This window comes from Erythrolamprus reginae, chromosome 8 (assembly GCF_031021105.1).
Source record: "Erythrolamprus reginae isolate rEryReg1 chromosome 8, rEryReg1.hap1, whole genome shotgun sequence".
NCBI classification, from domain to species: domain Eukaryota; kingdom Metazoa; phylum Chordata; class Lepidosauria; order Squamata; family Dipsadidae; genus Erythrolamprus; species Erythrolamprus reginae.
This window is the reverse complement of record NC_091957.1, coordinates 9,545,324-9,572,037: the sequence shown is the minus strand read 5'-3', so window position 1 is coordinate 9,572,037 and position 26,714 is coordinate 9,545,324. Positions and strand designations below refer to the sequence as shown.

Below are 26,714 nucleotides of genomic sequence, written 5' to 3'. Positions count from 1 at the left end.
AACCAAACATACATACAGACATACCATGCATAAAATTGTAAAGGCCTAGGGGGAAAGGGTATCTCAATTCCCCCATGCCTGACGGCAGAGGTGGGTTTTAAGTAGCTTACGAAAGGCAAGGAGGGTGGAGGCAATTCTAATCTCTGGGGGGAGTTGGTTCCAGAGGGCCAGGGCTGCCTCAGAGAAGGCTCTTCCCCTGGGTCCCGCCAAGCGGCATTGTTTAGTTGACGGGACCCGGAGAAGACCCACTCTGTGGGACCTAACTGGTCGCTGGGATTCGTGCAGCAGAAGGCGGTCCCTGAGATAATCTGGTCCGGTGCTTCTCTAGACGTCTCTTCTGGCGTTTCAACTCCAGGAGCTCTTCGTTGAACCATGGAGCTCTACGGGGTCTAATGCATGTTGGAGCTGAGCTAGGGTAACAGCTCGCGTGCCAACAGACATGGCTCCTTGTGCCACCGGTGGCACCTGCTCCATAGGTTCGCCCTCACTGGTTTAGCTGATGGGACCCGGAGAAGATCAACTTAGTGGGTTCTTACCAGCCACTGGGAACTATGTGGTAGAAGGCGGTCTAAAAGATAATCTGGTCCTAAGCGATGTAGGGCTTTAAAGGTAATAACCAACACCTTGAATTGTGCTCGGCGATCTAGTGCAGTCTGCGGAAGATTGGTATAATGTGGATGTACCTAGGTGTACCTACAACAGCTCGTGTGGCTGCATTCTGGATTAGCTGAAGTCACCGAACATGCTCCAGGGATAGTCCCATGTAGAGCACGTTGCAATAATCTATCCGTGAGGTGACAAGGGCATGAGTGACTGTGAGAAGAGCCTCCTGATCCAAGTAGGGTTGTTTTTGCAACCGTTGAATTTGTTTTCTTACAAGTGTTGGGCTTTTTTTTTAGAATAGAATAGAATAGAATTCTTTATTGGCCAAGTGTGATTGGACACGCAAGGAATTTGTCTTGGTGCATATGCTCTCAGTGTACGTAAAAGAAAAGATACATTTGCCGAGAATTCTGAGGTCTAACACTCAATGATTGTCATAGGGGTCAAATAAGCAATGAAGAAACAATCAATATTAATAAAAATCTTAGGATACAAGCAACAAGTTACCGTCATTTATTTTTCTCCCTCCGTTCCTCCTTCCCCTCTCCGCTTCCCGCAGAAGAAACGGACAAGCAGAGAGCCAGACTGCAAACGAGCCATTAGATCCTCAGAAGATCGTGGATGGAGACAATTTCAGCAATGATCTGGAGAATAAAGCAGAGGGGGATCTCAAGCAGCTGATCATCCAACTGAGATCGGAGCTCGAACAGCTGATGCAAGCCAACATCACGCTGAAGCAACAGAGTGAACTGCAACCCACGCCCGGACAAGGGGACGCCGAAACTGCGGGGGTATTGATGAACACGGAGGCCGAATCGTCAAAAGCGGACGTGAAGGACACGGCTACCCAAACATTGAGTGGGTCGGGCGCCGCCGCGAGGCCGAAGTACGAAGGCAAAGGGACGGCGGTCTCCGAAGATGGCGCCACCGCTCAGAATTCTCGGTTTGACCAGGATTGCTGGCAGAGGTATGTCTCAGCCAAGAGCGATCCACAGAAGGCTACCCTTCAAATCGACAAAGCAAATAAAGTGAGTATCAATTGTAGGAGGGTCCTTGGTAGGTCAGGGTTGGATTGAGAGGTCGGGGTGGGGGTTCCTTGGTGCTCTCTGAGCTTAGTGGTTTTCTTGCAGACGTTTCGTTGCCCAGCTAAGTAACATAGTCAGTGCTAGAGGGAGTGAGATTGGGAGGAGGAGGAGGGCTGTGGGGTCGTTGGTGCTCTCTGAGCTTGGTGGCTTTCTTGCAGAGGTCTCATCCCCATGCTAGGGAACATCATCAGTGCTAGAAGAGAGTAGGGTTTGCAGAAAATACTATTACTACTAGTAGTAGTAGTAGTAATCCCTGGTGGTTTGTGGTTTTGTTGCAGACATCTCTTTTTTATTTTTTCCTTCTCTTTCCCTGTCCCTCCTCACCCCATACTCACTGAGTAAGTGAGGCAAAATGGTGGCTCTTCTCAGAGACCTACACTCAGAGTGTGTCTCCAAAATAGACAACATCTTCAGTGTTAGAAGAGAGTGGGGTTTGAAGAAAGTAGTAGTAGTAGTAGTTGTAGTAGTAGCAGTAATCCCTAGTTGTTGTTGGTTTTCTTGCAGGGGTCTCATTACCAAACTAGAGAACATCTTCAGTGCTAGAAGAGAGTGGGGTTTGCAGAAAGTAGTAGTAATAGTAGTAGTAATCCCTGGTGGTTGGTGGTTTTCTCGCAGAGGTCTCATTTCGATTTTTCTTTCTCTTTCCCTGTCCCTCCTCACCCCTTACTCACTGAGTAACTGAGGCAAAGAGATGGCTCTTCTCGGAGACCTCCACTCAGAGTGTGTCTTCTGGGGTGTGTGGGGATCTTATCCCACCACTCTCCACCCAGAAGAAATTCTGAAGCACTTGGAGTAACGTTGCTCCTAGCTATTACGGTCTTTTGGCCATTATTCTCTATTACAGCTAATCAGTCACTTGGTAGAGCATTGTTCCTGAACATCCTTAATGCCCAGAAATAACCAGTAATTTTCATAGTTATTGCAACATTCAGGGGGTAATTTCTTAAGTTAATGATGCATGGGGTGTCGACGTGCTTCCTTAATCATTAAAAAAAAAAAAATTCCGAACTTGGAAAAGGTCTCAGACAAAGAAAGGAAGGGGGAAAGATACAGTAGCTAGCTAAGAATTAGCATTGTAAAATCGTATGGCTATCCGGTTTGTTCAACGTAACAGGGAGTCACTGCTTCCGCCAAAATGGAGACCCCAAATTTCCCTTGATAGGCAAGAGAGTGAGCTCCGTTTTACAATATTCCTTGCCACAGTTGTTAGGGGAATCATTGCGGGGGCGAAGTTAGTAACATGGTTGCTAAGTGAACCTGACCTCCCCTTGGAAGGTTGCAATACGAGTCAGTTGCCAAGCATTGAAGGTTCATCGTGTGACCATGGGCAACGGCCATAAGTGTGAAAAATGACCATGTCATTTTTTCAGAATGGAGTGGAGTGGAGTGGAATGGAATGGAATAAAGGATAGAATAGAATGGAATGGAATGGAATAGGCAGAGAATAGAATGGAATGGAATAGAGTGGAATAGAAGAGAAGAGGATAGAATGGAATGGAATGGAATAAAGGATAGAATAGAATGGAATGGAATGGAATGGAATAGGCAGAGAATAGAATGGAATGGAAGAGAAGAGGATAGAATGGAATGGAATGGAATAAAGGATAGAATAGAATGGAATGGAATGGAATAGGCAGAGAATAGAATGGAATGGAATAGAGTGGAATAGAAGAGAAGAGGATAGAATGGAATGGAATGGAATAAAGGATAGAATAGAATGGAATGGAATAGGCAGAGAATAGAATGGAATCGAAGAGAAGAGGATAGAATGGAATGGAATGGAATAAAGGATAGAATAGAATGGAATGGAATGGAATAGGCAGAGAATAGAATGGAATGGAAGAGAAGAGGATAGAATGGAATGGAATGGAATAAAGGATAGAATAGAATGGAATGGAATGGAATAGGCAGAGAATAGAATGGAATGGAATAGAGTGGAATAGAAGAGAAGAGGATAGAATGGAATGGAATGGAATAAAGGATAGAATAGAATGGAATGGAATGGAATAGGCAGAGAATAGAATGGAATGGAATAGAGTGGAATAGAAGAGAAGAGGATAGAATGGAATGGAATGCAATAAAGGATAGAATAGAATGGAATGGAATAGGCAGAGAATAGAATGGAATGGAATAGAGTGGAATAGAAGAGAAGAGGATAGAATGGAATGGAATGGAATAGGCAGAGAATAGAATGGAATGGAATGGAAGAATGGGATGGAATGGAATAGGATATAATGGAATGGAATTGAATGGAATAGAATGGAATAGAATAGAATAGAAATTAGAATGGAATAGAATAGAGTGAAATGGAATGGAAGAATGGGATGGAATAGAAATAGAAGGGAATGGAATGGAATAGAATAGAAATTAGAATAGAAATTAGAATAGAAATTAGAATAGAATAAAAATTAGAATAGAATATACTAGAAATTAGAATGGAATAGAAATCAGATTTGAATAGACTAGAAATTAGAATAGAATAAAAATTAGAATAGAAATTAGAATAGAATAAAACTAAAATTAGAATAGAATGGAATAGAGTGGAATGGAAGAATGGGATGGAGAGGAGAGGAGAGAAGAAAAGAAAAGAGATATTAGAATAGAATAAAAATTAGAATAGAATAGAGTGGAATGGAATAGGATAGGATAGAATAGAATAGAAGAATAGAATAGAAGAATTGAATAGAAATTAGAATGGAATAGAATAGAGTGGAATGGAATGGAAGAATGGGATGGAATAGAAATAGAATGGAATGGAATGGAATAGAATAGAAATTAGAATAGAATAAAAATTAGAATGGAATAGAAATTAGATTTGAATAGAGTAGACTAGAAATTACAATAGAATAAAAATTAGAATAGAATAGAATAGAATAGAGGAAGGGACCTTTATTGGCCAAGTGTGATTGGACACACAAGGAATTTGTCTCTGGAGAATAATACATGCAAGCAACAAGTGATAACCACGATCATAAATCCCCAGAGAAGCAGGAGAGGAAACAATGCATGGAAACTAATCAAGGAGAGAATCAACCTGGAATTAAGGAGAAACTTCCTAACAGTGAGTAAGGACCATTAATCAGTGGAACAGAAGTTGCCTTCAGAAGTTGTGGGTGCTTCATCATTGGAGGCTTTTAAGAAGAGACTGAGAGGTCGCTTATCCAAAATGTACTAGAAACACAAAAACCAATGCGAAAACGTTCTCTTCCTGGATTCTATCAGACTGGGTTTGATAGAGCCGGAGTGGCGCAGTGGCTAGAGTGCAGCACTGCAGGCTCCTTCAGCTCACTGCTAGCTGTAGTTCAGCTGTTCAAATCTCACCACCGGCTCAAGGTTGACTCAGCCTTCCGCCCTTCCGAGGTGGGTAAAATGAAGACCCAGATTGTGCGGGGTGAGAGGCTGATTCTGTAAACCGCTTAGAGAAGGCTGTAAAAGCACTGTGTAAGTCTAAATGCTATTTCTATGGATTCTTTCTCTGGTCCCTGCTGATGCGCTGTTAAAATCCTCTCTCGGCCTTGTGTTTCGTGCAGAGCAACTCCTGTTACCAATCTAAGAAATCGCGCTTGCCTGTTTTGCTGAAGCCCTCCCGATCCCTGGGGAGCATCTCCTTAATGACCCCACTGCCCAGACCGGACCTCCAGCATTGCGATTTCACCTTGGACCCAGGCCCGAAGGGAAGGCAGTGGAGAGAAGAGGCCCACCAAAGCGAGGGTCACGGGCCCATCCGGAAGGACGTACAAGAAGAAGACAAACAAGCAGGTATGGGAAGACTTCTTGCAAAGAGACCCACCCAGGGGTGGGCAGCAGGCAGGACGGGGTGGAACGCAGTTCCACCGGCGGAAATGAAAATGCGTCCGCAGCTCCAGCTGATCGGCAGCTGTCACTTGGATTACTGGTCTCAGCATGGCTCTCTTTTTTTCCTCTGCTGCTGCTGCTGCTGCTGCTGCGTCTGCGCTCCTTGCTTTTTTCCTCTTTCCTCCTTCCTGGCCTCGGACGAGCTTCCCTTTCTCCTGCCCAGCTCCCCTCCAGCCACACACAGCCACTTCCCACCTGAGGTGCAATCAGAAGGCGTGGGTGGCAGCATTTATGCTTCTGGCAGCACCCGGTCGCCTAGCTACCCAGCCTGAGGCGGGAGGCAACCCAGGAAGGAGAGCGCGGGAAACACAAAGCAAATTGTCACCAGCGAGCGACACTGGTAAGGTTTGTAAGTCGAGGACTTAACAGTTCACTTGAATGATGATGAACATTCAAGCCACTCCCACCTGGTCACATGGCCGGCAAGCCACTCCTACCCATTCACATGACCATTAACTCACGCCCACAAAATAAGCCACGCCCACAAAATAAGCCACGCCCACAAAATAAGCCGCACCCACAGTGTGGCAGTAAAACTTTTGGCTGCCCATTACTGGACCCACCCCACATTTCATCTCATCCTTTCCTTTGGATTTAGAAGAGGTCGTACACTAGAACAACGGCCCGCCACCCATGGCCCACAGACCATTGCCAGGCCGTACGCTGTCAGCCCCTGGGCTGTGTGAGTGGGAGCAGAGCTTGCGGCCTTGTTTGTGTTGCATGGCCAATTGTTTCCCTTTTCATGCGTGTCCTCACGGCGCAGTTCGTGTATGCATGCATAAAGCCCCTCCCCCCCAGGTTTAATTTAATTTCTTTGATTTATATGCCGCCCAAACCAATGGGACTCGGAGCAGCTTACGACAATAAAATAGTACGACGATACATTAGAAGTCAAATATAAACAATAAAAAATATTAAAACCCACATTAACTAATCAATAAAACCTCCTAAATTACACTATACAGTCATACACACATACATACCAAACAAAAGGCAACTCGGCAGTGACTAGATGTTACTCTCACGGTTATTTTTAAAACTTTTTTAAACATTGGATTTGTAGGGTTAAATAAGGTTCAGGAGGGAAGTGTTTTTAATAGGAAAGTGAACACAAGAACAAGGGGACACAATCTGAGGTTAGCTGGGGGAAAGATTAGAAGTAATGTGAGAAAATATTATTTTATTGAAAGAGTAGTAGATCCTTGGAACAAACTTCCAGCAGACATGGTTGATAAATCCACAGTAATTGAATTCAACCATGCCTGGGATAAACATATATCCATTGTAAGATAAAATACAGGAAATAGTATAAGGGCAGACTAGATGGACCACGAGGTCTTTTTTTGCCGTCAATCTTCTATGTTTCTATGTACACTGTATATTGTTTGTGAGCCGCTCTGAGTCTTCAGAGAGGGGCGGCATACAAATCTAATAAACTATTATTATTATTATTATTATTATTATTATTATTATTATTATTATTATTATTTATTTATTTTTAAGTTTCCCCTAAAAATGAGAGGTGGCATAATGCAAAAAAGATGACATCGTTGGCATGTGGCATTACATTGCTCTAGGCACAATGCCAAGTGGATGGGCTCGAAACGGGTTTTTCCTAGAAATAAGAAACGGTGTAATGCCCAAAAGAGATGACAACATTGGAATGTGGCATTATATCTCCCCTAGAACAAAGCCAAGTGAAAAGACTAGAAATTTAAATTTTCCCTGGAAATAACAGACGATGTAATGCCCAAAAAGACAACATCATTGGTATGTGGTATTACATTGCCCCGGCACAAAGCCAAGTGAAAAGGCTAGAAATTTAGGCTTTCCCTAGAAAATAAGAGATGACATAATGCCCCCCAAAATGAGATCATTGGAATGTGGCATTACATCGTCCCTGGCACAAAGCCAAGTGAAAAGGAAAAAAGAAATTTAGGTTTTCTCTAGAAACGAGATATGTAATGCCCAAAAAGACGACATTGTTGGAATGTGACATTATATCGTCCCAGGTACAAAGGCCAAGTACAAAGGCAAGGAATTTAGGTTTTCCCTAGAAACAAGAGATAACAGAACGCACAAAAAGATGACATCAATGGAATGTGGCGTTCTCCAATGCACTTGCAAGGAGAGTCCAACATGGGTTATTCTTCAGTCTGATTGGTAGGGACTGAGTTTAATTTAAATAATAGACAGGCACCGCCCCCCTTAGCCCTCCAGTCTAAAAAACTCAGTCGCAGTAAAGGGACTCAGAGTTTTTCTAGCTTTCTAAACTTTAAGTTTATTTGAGTATTTGTACTACAAGGGGTGTGTTCATTCGCAGAGCCCCTGGTCCAGCCTTCTCCCTCTCTTTGACTCTAACTTGGGTGTATCCCATGTTGGACTCTCCTTGCAAGTGCATTGGAGAAGGACCGTTGAACTTACCTGAACGGTCTTCTCGATGCACTGCAAGGAGAGTCCAAACCCTCCCGGCTTTGGGACCAGGGCCATTGTTTGGGGCTGAGGTTATAGTTTTATGGATTTGAATTCCGGGTTCAATAAAATTTGTGTTTGTACTACTGCTCCTTCGTTTTATATTAGACTGGAGGACTAAGGGGGGCGGTGCCTGTCTATTATTTAAATTAAACTAAGTCCCTACCAATCAGACTGAAGAATAACCCATGTTGGACTCTCCTTGCAGCGCATCGAGAAGACCGTTCAGGTAAGTTCAACGGTCCTTTTCTTCCTTTTCCCAATTTTATTTACATGATTTAATATTGTCATTTCCTCCTGGTCACTTAAACGCAATATATCGCCTCCCTATTTCCGCAGAAGCATCAGCCATCCAGCCAAAGATCTCTAGAGCAGATCTTAATCTGCCCGGTATCCAAAGAGACCAGGATCAGAGCATCGGCAAAGCGACCCAAATAGGTACGATTTTTCTACTTTGAATTTCTGCAGCTCCTACATTTTTCTTTTTTTGCACAGCTGCAGTTTGCCGGCTCTGCAGTTCCTAACCCAACTTGCAAGAAAAAGCAAAAAACCCCAACCCCCCCCAAAATAGGTTCAAATATTCTGTTATTTTCTGTTAAAATATTCTGTCTCATACTTGATTTGGCTCGCCGTTAATTGTTCCTCACCGGCCTCTGTTTGTAGTTCGTTTTGGAAAAGCAGCATCTAAGAATTAACTTTTTTTTTTAAACTCGTCAGCGGGATTTACGAAGCCGTTTAATGTATAATTGGAAGGTATAGCTTCCCTCCGAGCTGGAAGCAGTGAAAATTCTCTGATCCTCTCTGTAAATTTATTTTTAAACGGCCTTCTTAACAAGCAGATTTTGAGAGCTACAGATACCTTTTCCCCTCCCCGTTCTCCTGTTTGAATTTCTCAGGAAGTAACTGAACAGCTTAAAGCAGTTTGTACGTGGGATTAATGATCACGGAGTGAACCTGGTATCAGATTTTTTTCCCCCGTTCCCTCTTTCTCGACATCAAAGAGGCCTCCAAAGTTACTCCATCAATCATTTCTTTCATTGCAAAATGGAATAATAAATAAGAAAGAGAAAATGGCTGCATACAAATGCCAGCAAAATTAGGTTTTTTAATAGATAGATAGATAGATAGATAGATAGATAGATAGATAGATAGATAGATAGATAGATATAGGGAGATAGATAGATAGATAGATAGAGAGAGAGAGAGAGAGAGAGAGATAGAGAGATAGAGAGATAGAGAGAGATAGATGATAGCTAGAATACCCTATGAGACTAGACTTTCAATCCTGGGCCTAGAAAGTTTAGAACTAAGACGCCTTAAACAAGATCTAAGTATTGCCCACGAGATCATATGCTGCAACATCCTGCCTGTCGGCGACTACTTCAGCTTCAACCACAACAAAACAAGAGCACACAACAGATTTAAACTTAATATTAACCGCTCCAAACTTGACTGTAAAAAAAATCTTCAGTAACCGAGTTGTCGAAGCGTGGAACTCATTACCGGACTCCATTGTGTCATCCCCTAACCCCCAACACTTTACCCTTAGATTATCTATGGTTGACCTATCCAGATTCCCAAGAGGTCAGCAAGGGGCGAGTACAAGTGCACTAGAGTGCCTTCCGTCCCCTGTCCTATTGCTCTCCTATATCTCCTATACTTTTCTTCCATTCCTATATCTCTTCTTCTATTCTTTCATTGATATGTTCTATTACTATACCTTCTTTTCTATTATTTCTTAGATATATTTTACTATGAGTATCTTCTCTATAACCTTCATCATGTATTTTACTATGTGTACAGTAGAACCCCGACTTACGAGACTAATTGGTTCCGGAAGGAGGCTCGTAAGTCAGAACGCTCGTATGACGAAACATTGTTTCCCATAGGAAACAATGTAAAGTCAATTAATCCGTGCAACAACAAAAAAACCCGCGGAAGTTAGCGTTCAGAGACAGCTGCGAAGCGGCGCACGTGTTTTAAAACGTCAGAGCCGGCCTGGGGGGGTCGGGGGCTTCCCCCCGAGCCCCCTAGGCCGGCTCTGACGTTTTAAAACACGTGCGCCACTTCGCAGCTGTCTTCTGAAGCCGGAACGCTAACTTCCGCGTTCGGTTTCAGAAGACAGCTGCGAAGCGGCGCACGTGTTTTAAAACGTCAGAGCCGGCCTGGGGGGGTCGGGGGCTTCCCCCCGAGCCCCCTAGGCCGGCTCTGACGTTTTAAAACACGTGCGCCACTTCGCAGCTGTCTTCTGAAGCCGGAACACTAACTTCCGCGTTCGGTTTCAGAAGACAGCTGCGAAGCGGCGCGCGTGTTTTAAAACATCAGAGCCGGCCTGGGGGGGTTGGGGGTTGGACGTTTTAAAACACGCGGGATACGAGCGCCAAGGAGCTGTCTCCTGAAGCCGAGACAGCTCCTTGGCGCTCGTATCCCGAATGTGAGCTCGGGAGGCGAACAAAAATGTCGCTCCCCTCCCAGCTCTTATCTCGAGTAGCTCGTAAGTAGAGCTGCTCGTATGTCGAGGTTCCACTGTATATAGATATATACTCACTAAAACCCTCATTGTGTATTGGACAAAATAAATAAATAAAAAATCAAAATAAATATTAATTATAGATAGATAGATAGATAGATAGATTATAGATAGATAGATAGATAGATAGATAGATAGATATAGAGAGATAGAGAGTTAGAGAGATAGAGAGATAGAGATAGACAGACAGACAGATAAATCTTTGACTCAAATGCATTCCCCCTTTTTTCCCCATTCCAGAAACAGGAAGGGAGACCCCTGAGTCCAAACAGTCTGCTTTGCCAGAGCTTGGCCCCCCACTTGGGGTCCCCGAGAATCAGAATGGGGATGCCGTGTCTGCGTTCTCGGAGAGCAAAAAGCAGAACGCGCTCAGCCTCAACATCTTTGATTGCGAAGCCGTGAACGACATCGACGACCTGAGGAAAAGGATCAGGGATCTGAAATCCGTGGTGGAAATATACCAGCTGCTGCTGGTCCAGTTCGATTTGGTTGAACCGGTTCTTCCCGGAGACCCCACAGATCGAGTCCGGAGTGACAGCGGAAGTCCCTCTCCCGCGGCGTTCAAGGAAAGCGAGCCAGAATCGGCCAGCTTCTCCGACGAAATGCAGCCAAAGGAAGGCATTGAGGGCTCTTCCGGATCTGATCCTTCGAACGAACGGACCATCCGGAAACTCCGGGAATTGTTGTTGGAAAATGAAGCCGAGCTCGAAAAAGAGCAGATGACTAACATGAAACTGGTGGACGAAGTCCATCGTCTTCACGAGAAGCTCAAAAAACTGGCGCCCCGGGACGAGTGAGTAGCAGCTGCTTGGCCTTGGAGACAAGGGTTGTCTTTTTTTGTGTGTGTATGGTTGGGTTTATTTATTTATTTTTCTAATTTTTTTATTTGGCTTTTTGTGAACAAAAACCAAACACAACAACAACAACAACAACAAAAAGAATGTGCAGCAAAAACATTAAGCATGAAAGCATGTTTACAGTTACATTTCTTTTCTCTTTCTTTATTTCCATCAATCCAAATATAAAATTTATCCCACACAGTATGTATGTATGTATGTATGTATGTATGTATGTATGTATGTATGTATGTATTTATTATTTGTTTGTTGATTGATTGATTGATTGATTGATTGGACTTGTATGCTGCCCTTCTCAGTGGACTCAGGGCAGCTCACAACATACAGTATACAACAATAAGCTATATCCAATTAATATAAACAGTTAATTTAAAACATTATAAAAAGGCTAAACATTAAAATCATTCATATAATTACAACCATAATCATACTAAACATTCAATGGTCAGAGGCTGGGATCTGATGCCCCCATGCCTGACAACATAAATAAGTTTTCAGGTTCTTATGAAAGGCGAGGAGCGTGGGGGGAGTACAAATCTCTGGGGGGAACTGATTCCAGAGGGCCGGGCTCCCCACAGAGATGGCTCTTCTCCTGGGCTCTGCCAAACGACATTGTCTAGTTGATGGGACCTGGAGAAGGCAGACTCTGTGGGACCTGACCGGATGCTCACATTAGAGAACCATCTTTCAGCTGTGGCGAGGGGGACGTTTGCCCAGGTTCGCCTGGTGCACCAGTTGCGGCCCTATCTGGACCGGAACTCACTGCTCACAGTCACTCATGCCCTCATCACCTCGAGATTCGACTACTGTAATGCTTTCTACATGGGGCTACCTTTGAAAAGTGTTCGGAAACTTCAGATCGTGCAGAATGCAGCTGCGAGAGCAATCATGGGCTTCCCTAAATATGCCCATGTTACACCAACACTCAGCAGTCTGCATTGGTTGACGATCAATTTCCGGTCACAATTCAAAGTGTTGGTTTTAACCTATAAAGCCCTTCATGGCATCAGACCAGAATATCTCCGGGACCGCCTTCTGCCGCACAAATCCAAGCGACCGATTAGGTCCCACAGAGTTGGTCTTCTCTGGGTCCCGTCGACTAAACAATGTCGTTTGGCGGGTCCCAGGGGAAGAGCTTTCTCTGTGGCGGTCCCGACTCTCTGGAACCAGCTCCCCCCGGAGATTAGAACTGCCCCCACCCTCCTTGCCTTTCGTAAACTCCTTAAAACCCATCTCTGCCGTCAGGCATGGGGGAATTGAGACATCTCCCCCGGGCCTATACAATTTGTGTATGGTATGTTTGTGTGTATGTCTGCTTTAATAACGAGGTTTTTCTTTTAATGTTTTTAAATTATTAGATTTTTTATGAATTGTTTTATTGTTGTTGTGAGCCACCCCGAGTCTACGGAGAGGGGCGGCATACAAATCTAATAAATGAATGAATGAATGAATGAATGAATGAATGAATGAATGAATGAATGAATGAATGCTGGGATTCATATGGCAGAAAGCTGTCCTGTAAGTAATCCGGCCCGATGCCATGTAGGGCTTTATAGGTCATGACCAACCCTTTGAATTGTGCCTGGAAACCAATTGGCAGCCAATGCAGTCCGCGGAGTGCTGAAGAAACATGGGCACACCTTGGGAGGTATAATACCTTGGGAGTATAACATTCTTCTTCCTGTTTATTCTGTAACAAGTGTAAGTTTGCTCCATTTTGCGCTTTCTAGTATTTTCCTAATCGCCAGATCCTCGGTTGCTACGTTTTCTTTCTTTCCAATTTTGTGCAAAAACCAGTCGGTCCGCAGTTAGTCTGTGTATTATCAAATAATAATTAGCCTTTTCGTGTTGTTCTCTGATTATCTCGGGTATTAATTCTAGTTCAAACTTTAATATATCTTTTAACATATTTTGAATCATAATCCAGAACTTCCTTGTTTCTGGGTATGACCACCACATGTGGTAGTAAGTACCATCCACTGATTTACATTTCCAACAGTGTGTGTTTATTTATTTATTTAATTGGATTTATATGCCGCCCCTCTCCGAAGACTAGGGGCGGCTTATAACACATAAAAAAGAAGAACAATACAATATAATTGTCTAAATCCAATTAATTTAAAATTTAATTAATCTAAAAACGTACTAGTCTATAAAACCCAGTATTATTAAAAAACCAATCCTACCCACTCAAACAACAACCATACATAACATTCATCGGCCAGGGGACTAAGGTCTAATCTTCCCAAGCCTGGCGGCATAGATGAGTCTTAAGACTCTTTCAGAAGGCAAGAAAGGTGAGGGCAGTACGAATCTATGGGGAGAGCTGATTCCAGAGGGTCGGAGCCCCCACAGAGAAGGCTCTACCCCTAGGCCCTGCCAAGCGACATTGTTAAGTTGACAGGGCCCGGAGAAGGCCGACTCTGTGGGACCTAACCGGTCGCTGGGATTCATGCGGCAGGAGACTTTTTACTTTTAAAAAATGCAGCTTTTTCCCCTCGTGCAAAAAAATATATCTGCATTTTATTTACACTTATCACAGCCCAGGATTGGAAGGGCTGTGGGGGCCCCCTCCCAGTCTCTGTAAACGAAATACAGAAATATATCAAAAGAAGCGAAGGGATAGAAAAATTCATTCCCGAGCCACAGCATGAAACCTACTCTCAATTTATTTCCTACATTAAAGCTACGTTTGGTTAGATCCCGGTTAGCCGAGCGACTGGAGAAGTGAAAATAACTTTGGCAAACACCTGCCTGTCATCCTCCATAACAGGTGCAGAGCTCCTGAGAGCTTCCGATCTGATCAGATTACAGATGATTAAAGTTGGAAGGGACCTTGTAGGTTATCTAGTCCAACCCCCCCACTCAAGCTCAAACCCTCCTCTACACCATTTCTTAAAAATGGCAGTCCAGTCTCCTTTGAAAGTCAAGTGTTGGAGCTCCCCACAACTTCTGAAGGCAATGTCTATTCCATCGGTTGATTGCTCTCACTGTCTGAAAGTTCCTCCTTATTTCCAAGTTGAATCTCTCCTTGGTCAGCTTCCATCCGTTATTCCTTGTCTGGCCTTTGGGTTCTTTAGAAAACAGTCTGACCCCCCCTTCCTCTCTGTGGCAGCCCCTCAATTATTGGAACACTGCTATCATAGAGTGCTGGTGAGATCACATTTGGAATACTGTGTCCAGTTCTGGAGACCTCACCTACAAAAAGATATTGACAAAATTGAACGGGTCCAAAGACGGGCTACAAGAATGGTGGAAGGTCTTAAGCATAAAACGTATCAGGAAAGACTTAATGAACTCCATCTGTATAGTCTGGAGGACAGAAGGAAAAGGGAGGACATGATCGAAACATTTAAATATGTGAAAGGGTTAAATAAGGTCCAGGAGGGAAGTGTTTTTAATACGAAATTGAACACAAGAACAAGGGGACACAATCTGAGGTTAGTTGGGGGAAAGATCAAAAGCAACATGAGAAAATATTATTTTACTGAAAGAGGAGTAGAACCTTGGAACAAACTTCCAGCAGACGTGGTAGATAAATCCACAGTAACTGAATTTAAACATGCCTGGGATAAACATAGATCCACCCTAAGATAAAATACAGAAAATAGTATAAGGGCAGACTAGATGGACCAGGAGGTCTTTTTCTGCCGTCAGACTTCTATGTTTCTATGTTTCTATCATGTTTCCCCTGGTCCTTCTCTTCGCCAGACTGGCCATGCTACAAACACTCTTCATGTTAAAGTTTCCAGTCCCCTTATTTTGGTTGCTCCCTTCTGTACTTTCTCTAGCATTTCAATGTTTTTTTTTGTAGTGTGGTGACCAAAAATGGATGTGGTACTCTAGTTGTGGTCTCACTAGGGCTTTATAGAGCGGTGTTAGTACCTCCCTAGTCCTAGATTGAATCCTTTGTTAATGCAGTTTCAGATTGTATTGGCTTTCTTGGCTGCCACTGTACACTACTGGCTCATATTTAGTTGGTTATCCAACAATTGGCGCAATCGAGCGAAGGGTTGAATTTAGTCTTAGATTTGCAAAGTACTTTAAAAACAGGGATGCTCAATTTTGGGGCAACTTCACAAGGCTTGCGGGCTTCCAACTCCCCAAATTCCCCAGCCAGCCCAGGAATTCTGGGAATTGAAAGTCCACAAGTGTTGAAGTGGCCAAAAATTGGACCGTCTTGATCGAAAACATCCCCTGGCTTAAACTTTGGTCGAAAGCTACCCTGGTTAATTTTGGAAAGGATGAAATCTGAATTTTAGTTTCCTCTATCCAGCTCCTGTGGTGTGTATGTGTGTATGTGTGTGTGATTGTGTGTGTGTGTTGTTACAGTTTGTATTGTTGTCTAGAGGTAGTCCTTGGGTTACAATTGAATCCATAATTTCTGTTGCTAAGCGAAACATTGGTTAAGTGAGTGCTGCCTCATTTTAAAATCCCTTTGGCCTCAGACGTTAAGTGAATCACTGCAGTTGTTAAATGACTCAAATGGTTGTTCAGTGAATAGTCCGGCAAAAACATCGCAAAAGGGGAATCATGTGATCGAAAAGTCGCATGGCCATGGCGCACTGCAGCCGTCATCAATAGGAGCTGGTTGGCAACATGTCTGCAATTTCGGATCGTGTGACCAAAGAGGCACTGGACACTTTTTCCCTCCTTGCCTTTCGTAAACTCCTTAAAACCCACCTCTGTTGTCAGGCATGGGGGAACTGAAACATCTCCCCCTTGCCCATGTTGTTTTGGTGTTTGATTGATTGTGTGCTTGTTTTTCTATATATATTGGGGTTGTTTTATGAATTTCTTAACTTAAAATTGTAATTGGATTGGTGGGAATTGGATGTGTCACTATGTACTGTTTTTACCATTGTTGTGAGCTGCCCCGAGTCTGCGGAGAGGGGCGGCATATAAATCCAATAAATCTAATCTAATCTAATCTATAACTTTGAATGGTCACTAAACAAACTTATAACTCAAGTAAGCCAGCCGTGTGCAGCAGCTGCCAAAAAAGCCAGCACAGTTCTAGGCGTCATCAACAGAGGGATAGAATCAAGTTCACACAAAGTGTTAATACATTTTGTAAGGCCTTGGTAAGGCCACACTTGGAATCCTGCATTCAGTTTTGGTTGCCACAATGCAAAAAGGATGTTGAGACTCTAGAAAGAGTGCAGAGAACAGCAACAAAGGTGATTAGGGGACTGGAGGCTAAAACATATGAAGAACGGTTGCAGGAACTGGGCATGGCTAGTTTAATGAAAAGAAGGACCAGGGGAGACATGATAGCAGTGTTCCAATATCTCAGGGGTTGCCACAAAGAAGAAGGATTCAACCTATTCTTCAAAGCACCTGAGGGTAGAACAAGAAGCAATGGGGGGAAGCTGAACAAGGAGAGAAGCAACTTAGAACTAAGGAGGAATTACCTGACAGTTATAACAATTAATCAGTGGAACCACTTGCCTCTAGACGTTATGAATGCTCCAACATGAATGCTCCAACACTGGAAGTTTTTAAGAAGATGTTGGATAACCATCTGTCTGAAGTAGTGTAAGGTTTCATGCCTAAGCAGGAGGTTGGACTAGAAGATCTCCAAGGTCCCTTCAAACTCTGTTGTTATTATTATTATTGTTATTATTAAGGACTGCCTTTCTTGGGTATTGATGTTCTTTGCAAGCTGATTGAGAGTGTGCGGGTGGCTAGTGTACATTTTCTAAACAAACTAAATAATAATCGTTTAGAAAAGGAGGGTTTCGTTTTTTTGGAACACTTAGCTGAAGATGCCCCTTCTGTTCTTTCGGCAGGCAAGATTTCTCCTTATACCCATCCCATCCCGAGGACTCTCTGCAGCGCCAGAAAATCCACGAGAGCCACAACATTTGTGCCACTTACCGGCAACACTTGTCCAACTTGATTCGAGCCTTTGAAGATCTCCTGCGGGACAGCGAGGTGGATTACTATGTAGCCGAGAGCTTCCGGGAGCAGCTCAACCAAAGCGCCCAGATCTTTGAGAGGCTGGAGCACCAATGTCTCTACGGTAGGTAGCTGTCATCTTCTTGAGAACTTCAGTGATGGTGATGTTCCATCCTTCTTGATTTTACTCTACAGGTTTCACTCCATCCCATCATGACTTCACATTCTGTTGAACCCCCCAAAAAGAAGAAAATAGACAATGGCCTGTTTAGACCTCCTCTCCCAACACTTTCCTTTGCCAACATCACACCATTTAGAGACATAATAATAGAATAGTACAGATTTATTTATTTTATTTTATTTATTCATTTGTCCAATACACAAATACATAGGAAGAAAAATAGACATGTAGTAATATATGTAAGGGTAAAAGTGAACTTAGAGGAGAGGATATATGAAAGAAAGAAAATATATATGATAAGTGAGAGAAAGGAAAGACAATTGGACAGGGGACGAAAGGCACACCACTGCACTTATGTACGCCCCTTACTGGCCTTTTAGGAACCTGGAGAGGTCAATCGTGGAGAGTCTAAGGGAGAAATGTTGGGGGTTAGGGGTTGACACAATTGAGTCCGGCAATGAGTTCCACGCTTTGATAACTCGATTGTTGAAATCATATTTTTTACAGTCAAGTTTGGAGCGGTTCGTATTAAGTTTGAATCTGTTGCGTGCTCTTGTGTTGTTGCGGTTGAAGCTGAAGTAGTCATTGACCGGTAGGACGTTGCAGCAATAGCGCTGTTTACAGAGTAAGCCTCCTGCCACCCAATGATCTTGGTCAGTGATGGTGAACCTGTGGCACAGGTGCCACAAGTGACACGCAGAGCCATATCTGCTGGCACACAAGCCGTTGCCCTAGCTCAGCTCCAACGTGCATGTGTGTGCTGGCCAGATTATTTTTGGCTCACACAGAGGCTCTGGAAGGGCATTTTTGGCTTCCAGAGAGCCTCCAGGGGGCATGGGGGAGAGTTTTTATCCTCCCCTGATTTCAGGGAAGCCTTTGGAGCCTGGTGAGGGCGAAACACGAGCCTACTGGGCCCACCAGAAGTTTGGAAACAGGCTGTTTCCGGCCTCCAGAAGGCCTCTGGGGTGGGGTGTGGGGTGAGGGAAGTTGTTTTCGCCCTTCACAGGCATTGAATTATGGGTGTGGGCACTCATGCATAGAAACATAGAAGACTGACGGCAGAAAAAGACCTCGTGGTCCATCTAGTCTGCCCTTATACTATTTCCTGTATTTTATCTTACAATGGATATATGTTTATCCCAGGCATGTTTAAATGCGGAGAGGGGCGGCATACAAATCTAAATAAATAAAATAAATAAATAAATAAATTCAGTTACTGTGGATTTACCAACCACGTCTGCTGGAAGTTTGTTCCAAGGATCTACTACTCTTTCAGTGAAATAATATTTTCTCACGTTGCTTTTGATCTTTCCCCCAACTAACTTCAGATTGTGCCCCTTTGTTCTTGTGTTCACTTTCCTATTAAAAACACTTCCCTCCTGGACCTTATTTAACCCTTGAACATATTTAAATGTTTCGATCATGTCCCCCCTATCCCTTCTGTCCTCCAGACTCTACAGATGGAGTTCATGAAGTCTTTCCTGATATGTTTTATGCTTAAGACCTTCCACCATTCTTGTAGCCCGTCTTTGGACCCGTTCAATTTTGTCAATATCTTTTTGTAGGTGAGGTCTCCAGAACTGAACACAGTATTCCAAATGTGGTCTCACCAGCGCTCTATATAAGGGGATCACAATCTCCCTCTTCCTGCTTGTTATACCTCTAGCTATGCAGCCAAGCATCCTACTTGCTTTTCCTACTGCCCGACCATGATAGTGTGCGTTCATGCTCTTTTGGCACCCGAGGGAAAAAAGGTTCACCATCACTGATCCTGGTCCTGATTTTACCCACCTCCATTGTCCTCACCACTCTCCGTAGGGACTTTCTATCTGAGGTACTGCTGCCACCAAACCAAAGGGGGATTGAGTTTGTTCAAAAGCTCTCAATCGTGCCTCTGTTAAAAAATGGCCAGGACAAAAGAAGAAGGATGTGGTCTTCTCATCCGATGAAGGAAATGCAGACGCTGGTTTGCATGCTTCACTAAGGGTGACGTTAGACTACAGTTCCCATCATCCTTAGCCAGAAGGCTGGAGTCAGTCTGCTTGAAGTGATTGAGAAGAACACACAGAGGGGACCTGGGTTTGGGGATTTACAAGTGTCTGTTTTTATTTATTTTTTTACTTTGTGTAATTCCTAAATGTTGGCTCCTTTCTGTAAAAAATATTAAAACTGTGGTTATTTCCACACCTAGAATTTTAGACTGGATTCTTTTGATAGGCTGCTTGGTTTTCCTTGCTAATTATAATTATTTTTTTCTTTCTCCCTGGCTTTGTAGGAGAGTCAATGGAGGACGAAATGACCAAGCTTTGCAATCTTGCCCAGAGGTAGGTGCTGCTACAATGGCTTTTATTTCTGCATCCTTCTATAAGGACCCTTCCGGTTTGGCCTAGAGGTGGAGCACTCACCTCACAATCAGGAGGCTGTGGGTTTGATCCTAGGTAGAGGCAGATATTTCTCTCTCTGGGCACAATGAGAATTTATATCTCCTGAACAAAACTGCATTGGCGACAGGAAGGACAATGGGCCAGTAGAAACAAAGAAATATAGAAGAATGGGTATATGTTTATCCCAGGCATCTTTAAATTCCGTTCCTGTGGATTTACCAACCATGTCTGCTGGAAGTTTGTTCCAAGCATCTACTACTCTTTCAGTCAAATAATATTTTCTCATGTTGCTTTTGATCTTCCCCCCAACTAACTTCAGATTGTGTCCCCTTGTTCTTGTGTTCACTTTCTTATTGAAAACACTTCCCTCCTGAACCTTATTTAACCCTTTAACATATTTAAATGTTTCGATCATGTCCCCCCTTTTCCTTCTGTCCTCCAGACTATACAGATTGAGTTTAATAATAATAATAATAATAATAATAATAATAATTATTATTATTATTATTATTATTATTATTTTATTGTCATTGTCAAAAACAACGAATTGTCATTGGCAACGAAAGCCTTGTGACACCCAGAGACCAGTCCCATCATACATAAAATCAGAATAGGTAAATTTAAAAATAGAATAAATGTCCCACCCACTACAAATTCCCCACCCTGAACCACTCAACCATCTACATGACAAACCGAGTAATATTGTCCAACAGTTCACTGATGGTGACCCTTTAGTTCGTTGTTAAGTACGAGTATAGCTCTGGGATAGAAACTATTCAGGAAACGTGTGGTCCGAGTTCTAGTTGTTCCGTATCTTCTGCCAGAAGGCAACAATTCAAAGAGATTGTAAGCAGGTTGAGAAGAGTCTTTGAGAATGGTATGCGCCTTCCTAGAACAGCGAGATGTGAAGATGTCATCCAGGGCGGGTAGCTGGAGCCCAATGATGTTCTGGGCAGTTTTAATAATTAAAACTGGGCAGTTTTAAAACTTTCCTGATAGGTTTTATGCTTAACCTTTTTTCTCTCAGGTGCCGAAAGCCTGTTCGCACACATTATCGCGCCTGCGCTAGTGTCCACACCCATAATTCAATGCCTGGAGAGGGTGAAAATTGCATCTCCTGCCCCTCCCTGGAGACCCTCTGGAGGCAAGAAATAGCCTGTTTCCCAACTTCTGGTGGGCCCAGTAGGCCCATTTTTTACCCTCTCTAGGTTCTAGAGGCTTCCCTGGAGCCTAGGGACAGCAAAAATGCTCTTCCCCGTCCCCTAGGACAGTGATTTTCAACCTTTTTTGAGCCGCGGCACATTTTTTACATTTACAAAATCCTGGGGCACACCACCAACCAAAATGACACAAAATGACACCCTAAGACACTCTCCTCTCTTTTTCCATCCCTGTCTCCTCCCCACCCGTGTGTGTGTGTGTGTGTGTGTGTGTGTGTGTGTACACACTCTTGAACCATTTCCAAAAACAGGTGAGGGCTGGGAGGGTTTTCTCTCTTATTCTTTGGGTGCTTTTTATCATATGCTTTAAAATCAAGAATCACTTCTCTCTCTCTTTTGTTTCTCTCTTTCCTCTCATTCTCTGTCTCAATCATTTTCTCATTTCTCTTTTTCCTCCCCTTTTTGCTCATTTCTCTCTCTCTCTCCCTTCCTCTCCTTTTCTCTCTCTCTTGCTTTCATTCTCTCTCTCTTGCTTTCTTTCTCTCTCACTCTTGCTTTCTCTCTCTTTCTCTCTTTTCTTTCTCTCTCTTACTTTCTCTCTCTCCTCACTCTCTTTTTCTCTCTCTTTCTCTCTCTTGCTTTCTTTCTCTCTCTCTCTTTCTCTCTCTCTCTCAGCAAAAAGTTGCGAGACCGGAACCTGAGCTTCCTTCTTCGCGGCACACCTGACCATGTCTCGCGGCACACTAGTGTGCCACGGCACACTGGTTGAAAAACACTGCCCTAGGAGGCCCTCCAGAAGCTGAAAATGCCCTCCCATTGCCTCCGTGCAAGCCAAAAATCAGCTGGCTGGTGTGCACATGCATGCTGGAGCTGAGCTAGGGCAACTATTCATGTCCCGGCACATATGGCTCCGTGTGCCACCTGTGGCACCCATGCTATAGGTTCGCCATCACTGGGCTAGGGTCTAGTGACCCCAGGCCTGGTGACATAAATAGGTTTTCAGATTCTTGTGGAAGGCGAGGAGGGTGGGGCAGTACGAATACGAGCTGATTTCAGAAGGCCGGGCCCCCCACAGAGAAGACTCTTCCCCTAGGCCCCGCCAAGCGACATTGTCTAGTTGACGTGACTTGGAGAAAGCTGATTTGGTGGGACCTGACCGGATGCAGGGATTCATGCAATTATCCTGACTACCTGGGTTTAAATCTTCCCCTTTTTCTTTTCCCTGTAGCTTGTCTGACTTTGAGATACCCCAACAACCGCTGCCTTCTTCAGATGGGCCCACTTGTGCGAAAGAGGAAGCGGAGAACGGAAAGGGAAAGCCGACCGCCACGCCACACAAGTTACCACCAGGTAAACATTGGTTTGTCAGGGACTCTGCAGAAGGGACCATCTAGCCAAATCAGAATAACCGAATAACAGAGTTAGAAGGGGCCTTGGAGGTCTTCTAGTCTGACCCTCTGCTCAACCCAGCAGGTTGGATTTGGAGGTAAAACTTCCTGCCTTCAAACACAGGTGGTGAAGAGTTTTCTATTTTTTTAAAAAAATATTTATTTATTTATTTGTTTGTTTGTTATTTACATATAAAAAACCAAATAATCAAAATAATCAAATACAAAAACAGGAAAAACAAAGAGAAAAGAGAAGGAAAAAAAAGAAACAAAATAAGAAGAAATGAGGGAGAAAAAAGTAAAAGAGGGAGAGAAAAGAAAAAGAGAGAAGGGAAGAGAGAAAAGGACAAGAAAGACATGGAGAGAGGGAGGGATGGAGGGAAGGAAGGAAAGAAAGAAAAGGAAGAAAGAAAGAAAGAGGGAGGGAGGGAAAGAGGGAGGAAGGAAGGAAGAAAGAAAGAAAGAAAGAGGGAGGGAGGGAGGAAGGGGAGAAGATGAGATTGAGATGAAGGAAGGAAGGAAGAAAGAAAGAAAGAAAAGAAAGAAAGGGCCAATAAACTGCTAGCCCAATAATGAGCAGGCAAGGATTAAATTCTAGGCTTTCCAACTTCAAAGAAACCTGGTGTCTGGTTGCCCACATTGCATAATTGATGGAGCACTGACCCAGAAACGTGCAACCTTGTGGCCTTCGGGTAGGAATCTGAAGGCTCGGGTGACATCTGGGCTGGGGCAAAAAACATCCGGTGATGGCCGCAGGAGTTTGGAAGTTTTGGGGTGGGTGAGCAGAACAAGCCGGGTAGACAAATGAAGGGAAGGCTACAGGAGCAAAGCGGAAATGCACAACAGGTGGAGACCGGTCCGATGTTCCACGCATTGCACCCTCAAAGGTATCCAAAAAACCCAGCCGGGCAGAAGGTCCAACATCTTTTGGTGCTTCATTTTTGGCGGTTATCCTTCCATACAGGGGAGTGGGGGTTGTCAGTCGGGGGTGGTGCAGTGGTTAGAGTGCAGCACTGCAGGCTACTTCGTCTAAACTGCTAGCTGTAGTTCAGCAGTTCAGGTCTCAACCCCGGCTCCAGGTTGACTCAACCTTCCATCCTTCCGAGGTAGGTCAAACGAGGACCCAGATTGTTGGGGGGCAAGAGGCTGATTCTGTAAACTGCTTAGAGAGGGCTGTTAAGTCTAAATGCTATTGCCTTTCTTTCTTCCTTCCTTCCTTCCTTCCTTCCTTCCTTCCTTCCTTCCTTCCTTCCTTCCTTCCTTCCTTCCTTCCTTCCTTCCTTCCTTCCTTCCTTCCTTGATTTGATTGATTGATTGATTGATTGATTGATTGGATTTGTATGCTGCCCCTCTCCGGAGACTCGGGGCGGCTAACAACAATAATAAAACAGTATACAAAATAATCCAATACTAAAAACGATTAAAAACCCATTAATATAAAAACTAAACATACATACAGACATACCATGCATAAAATTGTAAAGGCCTAGGGGGAAAGAGTATCTAGTTCCCCCATGCCTGACGGCAGAGGTGGGTTTTAAGTAGCTTACGAAAGGCAAGGAGGGTGGGGGCAATTCTAATCTCTGGGGGGAGTTGGTTCCAGAGGGCCAGGGACGCCACAGAGAAGGCTCTTCCCCTTCCTTCCTTCCTTCCTTCCTTCCTTCCTTCCTTCCTTCCTTCCTTCCTTCCTTCCTCTTTCTCTTTTTCTTTCGAGCCGGGTGGCGCAGTGGTTAGAGTGCAGCATAGCAGGCTACTTCAGCTAACTGCTAGCTGCAGTTCAGCAGTTCAAATCTCACCACCGGGTCCAGGTTGACTCAGCCTTCCATCCTTCTGAGGTGGGTCAAATCAGGGCCCAGATTGTTGGAGGAAAGTGGCTGATTCTGTAAACCGCTTAGAGAGGGCTGTAAAAGCACGGTGAAGCGGTATGTAAGTCTAATGCTAAATGCTGACTAAAAGCACAGCATATTACGAAGCGATGTGCCTGGAATGGGGCCAGCATCTTTAGATCAACATGGGCTTTCTGAGTTCTTCAGACAGACAGTCTGCCCGGGTCGTGGGAATCACTAGGAATTGGAAGGTCTAGGATGGGTCTGCTTTTCAAGGACACATCCTGGGTGAACGGAGAAAGGTGGTGAAGGAACAATGTGTGTGTGTGTTTGTGTGTGAGAGAGAGAGAGAGAAAGAAGGACAAAAAGATGGAATTCAAGAGCTGAATTGGGGTATTATGGTCTGTTCTGATTTACAGATTAACAGAGTTGAAAGGGATCTTGTAGGTCATCTATTTATTTATTTGACTTCTATGCTGCCCAATCCCAAAGGGCTCAGTCCAACTCCTTACTCAAGCAGGAGACTGTTCTTTCTTTCTTTCATTCATTCATTCATTCATTCTTTCATTCATTCATTCTTTCTTTCCTTCCTTCCTTCCTTCCTTCCTTCCTTCCTTCCTTCCTTCCTTCCTTCCTTCCTTCCTTCCTTCCTTACTTACTTACTTACTTACTTACTTACGGATGGATTTGTATGCCACCCCTCTCCATAGACTCGGGGCGGCTAACAACAGTAATAAAAACAGCATATAAACAATCCAATATTCAAACAGTTAAAAACCCTTATTATAAAACCAAACATACATACAGACATACCATGCATAAAATTGTAAAGGCCTAGGGGGAAAGAGTATCTCAGTTCCCCCATGCCTGACGGCAGAGGTGGGTTTTAAGAAGCTTACGAAAGGCAAGGAGGGTGGGGGCAATTCTAATCTCTGGGGGGAGTTGGTTCCAGAGGGCCGGGGCCGCCACAGAGAAGGCTCTTCCCCTGGGTCCCGCCAAGCGACATTGTTTAGTTGACGGGACCCGGAGAAGACTCACTCTACACCAGTGATGAATGCTCAAATCCATAATTCAATGCTTGGAGAGGATGAAAACAGCTTCCTCCGCCCCCCAGAGGCTCTCTGGAGGGCAGAAACAGCCTGTTTCCCAACTTCTGATGAGCCCAGTAGGCTCATGTTTCACCCTCCCCAGGCTCCAAAGGCTTCCCTGGAGCCGAGGGAGGGTAAAAATGCCCTCTCCCATCCCCCCAGAGGCTCTCTGGAAGCCAAAAACACCCTCCCAGAGCCTCTATGTCAGCCAAAATTCAGCTGACCGGCACACCCATGCACGTTAGAATTGAGCTGGGGCAATGGCTTGTGTGCCAGCAGATATGGCTCCACGTGCCACCTGTGGCACCTGTGCCGTAGCTTCGCCATCACTGCCCTACACCATTTCTGTCAAATGGCAGTCCAGTTTCTTGTTGAAAGTCGCAAGTGATGAAGTTCTCACAACTTCCAAAGGCAACGTCTGTTCCATTGGTTGATTGTTCTCAGTGTCAGAAAGTTCCTCCTTATTTCTAGGTCGAATCTCTACCTTGGTCAGTTTCCATCCATTATTCCTTGCCTGGCCTTCGGGTGCTTTGGGAAATAGTTTGACACGCTCCTCCATGGGCAGCCCCTCAAATATTGGAAGACTGCTGTCATGTTTCCCTTCTCCTCACTGGACAAGCTGCCCAGTTCCTGCAACCATTCATCATATGTTTTAGCTTCCGGTCCCCTCATGACCTGGGGGTGGTGGTACCGTTTTTGCTTTCCTCCCAATATCTGGAGAACCCATCACTGACCGCAGAAAATTAACAGCATGCTTAGCTCACCGTGCTGCCCCACCACTTCCCAACCTAAACTGATTCCACCAAATCTCTGGAATTCCTTCAGAGCTCCTGATGGAACATCTCCAGGAAATACGCTTGCTGAGATGCCGGCTAGAAGATTCCATTAAAACCAACGACCACCTGAGGAAGCAGCTGCAGGAACAGGTCGCAGTCCCTGCCCCAGACCAAGGTAAGATGCTTTGGAAGACAAGTCCTCAGAGACCCATAACCAGGGGTGAAATCCAGCAGGTCAGGTTCAGTAGCAGGAATTTTGAGTGGCTCGCCGAACTGGTAGCAGAAATTTTGAGAAGTTCACCGAACTGGTAGCAGAAATTTTGAGAAGTTTGCCAAACAGGTAGCAGAAGTTTTAAGATGTTCCCCAAACAGGTAGCGGAAATTTTGAGTGGCTCGCCGATCAGGTAGTGGGAATTTTGAGTGGTTCGCCGAACTGGTAGCAGACATTTTGAGTGGCTCGCCGAACAGGTAGTGGAAATTTTGAGTGGCTCGCCGAAGAGGTAGCGGAAATTTTGAGTGGTTCGCCGAACAGGTAGCAGAAATTTTGAGAAGTTCACCGAACTGGTAGCAGAAATTTTGAGAAGTTTGCCAAACAGGTAGCAGAAGTT

The 26,714-nt window shown here is 44.3% G+C and overlaps 2 protein-coding genes across 3 annotated transcripts in view; one reads left to right on the top strand and one right to left on the bottom strand.

Annotated features, from left to right (window-relative positions):
* The window catches only part of ST6GALNAC4 (ST6 N-acetylgalactosaminide alpha-2,6-sialyltransferase 4), a 683,294-nt gene that overhangs the window by 583,534 nt on the left and 73,046 nt on the right, over positions 1 to 26,714 (bottom strand). The gene's annotated exons all lie outside the window — the stretch shown is intronic.
* Positions 1 to 26,714, top strand: part of CDK5RAP2 (CDK5 regulatory subunit associated protein 2) — a 118,572-nt gene that overhangs the window by 66,462 nt on the left and 25,396 nt on the right. For both annotated transcript variants that reach the window (XM_070758771.1, XM_070758770.1), the window contains exons 21-28: positions 1,163 to 1,631; positions 5,219 to 5,447; positions 8,355 to 8,453; positions 10,786 to 11,338; positions 17,195 to 17,427; positions 19,760 to 19,808; positions 22,257 to 22,378; positions 26,156 to 26,281. In XM_070758771.1, the coding sequence (XP_070614872.1) occupies positions 1,163 to 1,631; positions 5,219 to 5,447; positions 8,355 to 8,453; positions 10,786 to 11,338; positions 17,195 to 17,427; positions 19,760 to 19,808; positions 22,257 to 22,378; positions 26,156 to 26,281 (1,880 nt within the window). The remainder of the gene's footprint in view (positions 1 to 1,162; positions 1,632 to 5,218; positions 5,448 to 8,354; positions 8,454 to 10,785; positions 11,339 to 17,194; positions 17,428 to 19,759; positions 19,809 to 22,256; positions 22,379 to 26,155; positions 26,282 to 26,714) is intronic.